The 6,000-nt window shown below is 63.0% G+C and overlaps 1 protein-coding gene across 1 annotated transcript in view; it reads right to left on the bottom strand.

Annotated features, from left to right (window-relative positions):
- Positions 1–359: 359 nt before the first annotated feature.
- COL2A1 (collagen type II alpha 1 chain) overlaps positions 360–6,000 on the bottom strand; it is a 30,202-nt gene continuing 24,561 nt past the window's right edge. The window contains exons 42-54 of the mRNA XM_060305680.1: positions 5,501–5,662; positions 5,153–5,260; positions 4,839–4,946; positions 4,499–4,552; positions 4,247–4,354; positions 4,046–4,099; positions 3,807–3,914; positions 3,476–3,529; positions 2,930–3,037; positions 2,130–2,418; positions 1,509–1,696; positions 949–1,191; positions 360–506 (exon numbers count right to left, since the gene is read on the bottom strand). Coding sequence (XP_060161663.1) covers positions 360–506; positions 949–1,191; positions 1,509–1,696; positions 2,130–2,418; positions 2,930–3,037; positions 3,476–3,529; positions 3,807–3,914; positions 4,046–4,099; positions 4,247–4,354; positions 4,499–4,552; positions 4,839–4,946; positions 5,153–5,260; positions 5,501–5,662 — 1,731 coding nt within the window. The remainder of the gene's footprint in view (positions 507–948; positions 1,192–1,508; positions 1,697–2,129; positions 2,419–2,929; positions 3,038–3,475; positions 3,530–3,806; positions 3,915–4,045; positions 4,100–4,246; positions 4,355–4,498; positions 4,553–4,838; positions 4,947–5,152; positions 5,261–5,500; positions 5,663–6,000) is intronic.

Here is a 6,000-nt window from a genome sequence, read left to right as displayed (position 1 = left end):
CATTGTGTGGGACACACACAGTTCCTGCGCCCGGCACCCGAAGGGGGGGTTCTCTTGCCTGGGCTGGGGGGCAGTCACCCGGGGGCGTTTAACTCACACCAGTTAGTTTCCTGCCTCTGCCTTGACCCAAAGGTCTTACAGGAAGACAATAAATAAATAGAACACCGAGATTTTATTTTGCAGTCTGCCCAGTTCAGGTCTCTTAGAGAAGGGAGAAAAGTCCAAACTGTGAGAGGGTGGGATGAATGGACGTCAGGTCAGGTCAGCCATTCAGTGCAGAGTCCTAGAGTGACTGGGATTGGAAAGTACTTGGGTCCTTTGGGTTTGCAATGGATTGTGTTGTTTCTGGGTTCGGGTTTTTACAAGAAGCAGACAGGCCCTATGTCCACACCGAATTCCTGCTCGGGCCCGCCTATGTCCATGGGTGCAATGTCAATGATGGGGAGACGTGAGGTCTTCTGCGACCGGTACTCAATCATAGTCTTGCCCCACTTACCGGTGTGTTTCTAGGGGAGAAAGAGAGGAGAGTCGGCGGATGCCTTACGATCCGGTGCCAGCTGCCCTGGACCCCAAAACCGAACACACGCGGGGGGCCTAGACCTCTCTTGGACTGGCCTCCGCCTCGACGCCAGTCCTCAGCAGCAGGGCCTCCTCCCCCTGCCCTTCTCCTCCCCACTGTCCACAGTGACCCAGCCTGCGAGGGCAGAGGCCCACACACGTCGCATGAGTGTTCCTCCAAGTCACCGGACACGCTGAGCCAAGGGAGGGGAGGGGACAGAACAACACGCCCCTCTCCCTCACCTGTCGCTCTGCGTGGCATCCCACGTAGCCCGTCGGCGCTCGTGCCCCTTTAGGGCCACGATGCCTGCTGTGGACCAGCCCTCTGCCTGCTGTCGCCCGGGGCCCCAGGCGGCTCATCTCTCTGGCGGCCCAGCCGGCCTGACTCACCGTGCAGCCGTCCTTCAGAACCGTATACGTGAACCTGCTGTTGCCCTCGGCCCGGATCTCCACGTCGTTGGAGCCCTGGATGAGCAGGGCCTTCTTGAGGTTGCCAGCGGCCTCGTCCAGGTAGGCAATGCTGTTCTTGCAGTGGTAGGTGATGTTCTGGGAGCCCTCGGTGGACAGCAGGCGCAGGAAGGTCATCTGGACGTTGGCGGTGTTGGCAGCCAGGTTGTCATCTCCATAGCTGAACTGGGAGGGGCAGACAGCAGTGGCGTGAGGCCCGGGCGGGACAGGGCCCTCCGAGCGGGGTTTGCAGGAGCTGAAGGGGGCTGGGGAGGGGTCACTGGGAAGACACGTTTGCTTCCGGGGAGTGGAGCAAGCCTCCGAGGACTCTTCCTCCACCTCGAAGTGGGAAAACATCCCCCTCCTCCTCTTTCCTTCTTCCCCTGAACTCTCCCCCAGCCCCCATCCAGTGAGAATGTGAGCAAGGCGCTAAAGACTGCCGGGGAGAAAGCAGAGGGGGATTCTGATGCGCCGTCCCTGGCCTAGAGCACGCGGGGACTCACGTGGAAGCCACCGTTGATGGTTTCTCCAAACCAGATGTGTTTCTTGTCCTTGCTCTTGCTGTTCCACCAGTTCTTCTTGGGAACGCTGGCCGGGCTGGGGTAGACGCAGGTCTCGCCAGTGTCCATGTTGCAGAAAACCTTCATGGCGTCCAGGGTGCAGCCCTGGTTCGGGTCGATCCAGTAATCTCCTGCAGCGGAGAGGCAACCCCCCATCGGGGCTCAGACAGGCACAGACACACGCTCCCGAGAGGGCCAGGCCTGCCTGGGGTGACAGAAAGGCCTATGGGGACACCAGGGGCAGAGGAGCAGGGTGTGAGGGCCACGTGCGGCCAAAGGGAGGGGAGAGGGAGGGATCCGGGCGAGGATACCCGGATGGGAAGGTCCAGGGCTAAACAGGGGGGCAGGCAAAGGCACAGGAGCAGGGCCTGCCCGGTGGATGGAACTCTACCCTGAAGTCACTTCCACCATGTGGCCATGACCGGACGGGACCAGGGCTGCAGTTTCTCTGCTGTGAAATGGGGGAGCCACCACCAGTGCCAGAACCTTCCAGGCCCGACTCTGCCCCTCCTTCTGAAGGGGGCCGTGCCCAGCGGGGGCGGGGATCCTGCCCCCCGGGCTCACCGCTCTTCCACTCGGGGTGGCAGAGTTTCAGGTCCCGGCAGGTGCGGGCGGGGTTCTTGCGGGATCCCTCGGGGCTGCGGATGCTCTCGATCTGGTTGTTGAGGGACTTGAGCGTGGCATCCACCTCGGCGTCGTGCTGTCTCAGGTTGCCGGCTGCCTCATCGGCCCGCATGTACTGCATGGGGTCGGGGCCCTTCTCTCTCTGGCCTAGGCCAGCAAAGGCGGACATGTCAATGCCAGGGCCAGGGGGACCTGGAGGGCCAGGGGGTCCAGGATTTCCAGGAGGACCCTGCAGCAGGAAACAGAGAAATCAGCCAGGAATTACAGGGAGACGCCCCTCCTGTGTCCATCCCCTCCTGCTAGAATGTACTAGGATGTCTTCTTCCCAGTCCCATTGGGGGGGGGGGGGTGGTGTGTGTGTGTGTGTGTGTGTGTGTGTGTGTGTGTGTGTGTGTGTGTGTGTGTGTGTGTGTGTGTGTGTGTGTGTGTGTGTGTGTGTGTGTGTGTGTGTGTGTGTGTGTGTGTGTGTGTGTGTGTGTGTGTGTGTGTGTGTGTGTGTGTGTGTGTGTGTGTCTCCGCGCGCGGAGCAGGCCAAGACCAAGAAAACCATAGAATGCTCCCTGTTTTTTCATTGGCCCCTCTCTTCTTTGTCTCATGGACTCTGAACTTCCAGGGAGCTCCCAGGATAAAGGATGCTGTCACATTAGCTGCAGGCTGATGCCCCGAAAGAAGCCCTTCGCATCCGAGAGCTCAAGCCTCCCGGTGCCGGGAGCACCCCAGACGGCAGGAAGGACACTCACAGCAGGGCCAGTTTCGCCTGAACGTCCACGGGGTCCAGGAGGTCCAATGGGGCCGGGGATTCCATTAGCGCCATCTTTGCCAGAGGGACCGACGGGGCCAGGAGGACCCTGCAGACCGGAAAGGAGAAAGACAGTGAGAAGAGAGCCATCGACAAAGGGAAGGTCCGGGAGAAGCCGAGGCTGGTGAGGCTCATAGCTGCTCTCTTCCCAAGTCTTCCCATTTCTCAGTCATGGAACCCCACGCTGCTCTCCGTGTGGCCAAGAACCGGCAGGACGGCTTCACGGCTCTCTCACTCCCTACAATCCCCTTTGTAAAATCCTATTCCCAGGGAGTCTGTCTGACAGCCGAGAGCTGCACTCGTGGTCGTCCTATGGCCTCAGGTACTTCTCTGGCCACAGTGTCACCAAGCCAGTCCCACCTCTGCTGCTGAGTGAGGCGCCTGAGCCCGAGGCTTCCCCAGAAGCAGCCACATCTCCCTCCTCACCAGACACCTGACCAGCACCCTGGTCCCACCCCGGAGGAAGGGTTCACTCCGTCTCACTTACTCTGGGGCCAGAAGGGCCGGCAGGACCAGAAGTCCCTTGGTCTCCAGCGGGACCCTGTGCAGCAGGAAGAGGCAAAGGTCAGAGGTCAGCACGGACAGGGCCCCATCTTCCACGTCAGGAGGCCTTCTTGAATACGTATATATACTGGGAGTTGGGGGAGCGCATACACGTCCCGCCCCTGCGCCCCTTCCATGTGCTTCTCCCTGCAACCCTGAGGAGGCCCTGCACATTTCTCAGGACGATCCCCAGCCGCCTTAGCAGCATGGGAAACGCCAGTGGGCTCCGTGAAGGGGGACGCCTTGGGGAACCGAGCACAGCCTGCGGCACTCACAGGGGGGCCGGGCAGACCCTGCAGACCAGTGAAGCCACGGTGTCCTTTCAGTCCCCTCTCGCCAGCCTCTCCCGTTTCTCCTTTGTCACCTCGGGGGCCTTGAGGGCCCTGGGAACAAGACACAAAGACACAGGTTTGGTCAGCTCAGGCCAGCCTCACCCGCGCCAAGGGGCCCCAGGTCCCTGCTGCCCCCTGAACCTGCCTGTCGGGGACCCAGCACAGGACGCTCAGATACTCACTGGCATTCCCCGGGCTCCAGCTGGTCCTGAGGGTCCCATGGGGCCTTGTGCACCCTGTGGGGAGAGTGGGGGCAGCGTCAGAGCACAGTCAGGACAGGGACGCGCCCAGGGCCTGGGGTGGGGGAGGGCGGTGGTGGAACACTCCCTACCCACGCAGCCACCCTCCTCCACCGTGGCTTTTACTGACTCGAAGATACTCACAGCTTCTCCTCGGTCTCCCTGCTTGCCAACTGGGCCGGCGGGGCCAGGAGAGCCAGGGGGCCCTGGGGCTCCGGGGGCACCCAAGGGACCGGTCTCACCACGATCACCCTGTCAGGAGAGAGGTCTCCGGCTCAGAGAGGAACGTTCCAGAAGAGGCAAGGAGAGACGTGATTCTGACCCCAGCCCTGCCAGGCCAATGGAATGTCCTCCCCGCCCCACCGTACTCACCTTGAGTGAGACCCCGATACCCACCTTGACTCCAGCTGCACCGTCTCTGCCAGGGGGGCCGTCAGCACCAGGGCTTCCCTGCGCAAAGGGAAACACGCCATCAGAGCTGCCCACCATCCCCGCCTCTGCTTCCCGTCCTCCCTCAGGAGCCCAGGTTTGTGCCCTCCCTCCAGCCAAAGCTTCCTCAGCCAGCTTCCTCCTGCCTCCCCGCCGTGGGCCCAGCTCTTAGTCTCCGTGCCCTCTCTCTCCCATCACCACCCTCCCATCACATCTGGGCGCTTGGGCTCGGCCTATCTGTCACCCCCTTCTCCAGGGCTCCCCTCTCCCTAGAACGGGCTACCCCACAGTGGATCCCACTGCACACCTCGCGTCCAGGTTCACCCGCAGGACCAGTCAGGCCAGGAGGACCCACGGGGCCAGGGGGACCTCGGTCTCCAGACGCTCCAGGAGCTCCCTGCTTGCCAGGCTCACCCTGGGGGACAGCGACAAGGAGGATGAGTGCTCGCTCCGAGGTCCCTCGGAGCCCTTCTGGGGAGGGCGCTGACCGCGGGTCAGTTCAGACGGTGCGGAGCGGTGGCAGCCTCGGGGTGGCCAGGCCACCGAGAGCACCAGGTGAAGAGCGTCCACCTGAGCCAGGCGGGGCCCAGCTCGCCCGGAGGAAGGGGCGTCCCCACTCACCGATGGGCCGGGCAGGCCGGGGAATCCTCGCTCACCACGCTGCCCCGGCAGACCGACGATGCCCCTCTGACCGGCCAGACCCTGGGGACCTGGAGGACCGTCGGGACCCTGAGGGAGGAGAGGAGGGAGGTGAGAACTTGAGAAGTGACACGGAGCCGCCCCCCGCCCCTCCGTGAGGTGGCAGCTGCCCACTGCAGGGGTCAGGACACTTCTCTCTGCAGCGCCCGCCCCCCCCGGCAGTCCCACAGTCGTGCTCCCCCCACTCTGGGCTCTGTGAGCCCACGTGCCCTTCACACTTCTGCTCCAGGGACCTTGGCCCTGGGCTCCCCAGCCTGGGGTGGGACTTACAGAAGGACCGTCATCTCCAGGCTCTCCCTTCTCGCCAGGGGGTCCGGAAGGACCTTGGAGGCCAGGGTCACCAGCTCGGCCAGGGGGGCCGCTGTCTCCTCGAGCACCTTTGGGACCATCTTTTCCAGAAGGACCAGGGGGGCCAGGGGGTCCAGGGTTGCCCTAGAAGGAGCAAATGCGGGACGTGAGAACTCATCTCACCCTTCACCATCCTTCCAGGCTGCCAAAGCCACGGTGACCCTCTGGGGGCTTCCTCCACCGTAAGGGCAGCTTGACCCCCACCCCGGGCTACCTCTTCCATCTTCTCTCCCCCGTGAGCTCTGGCTTCAAGCCAGCCTGGCTTCTCCAGCCTCTGCACACTTTCCTTTTTCTGATCGACCTGGACTCCCTCCTGCCTCCTTCCCTGTGGCCTCGGTCCCACCACCGGTCCTCAAGGAACAGCTCCAGCCTCACCCCTGGCCGCTAAGCCTCTGCGCCCGCTCCCTCTGCGCTTGGCAGTG

Source organism: Globicephala melas, chromosome 10, assembly GCF_963455315.2.
Source record: "Globicephala melas chromosome 10, mGloMel1.2, whole genome shotgun sequence".
NCBI lineage: Eukaryota > Metazoa > Chordata > Mammalia > Artiodactyla > Delphinidae > Globicephala > Globicephala melas.
The sequence above is the reverse complement of the archived record's forward strand: the minus strand, read 5'-3'. Positions and strand labels throughout refer to the sequence as shown.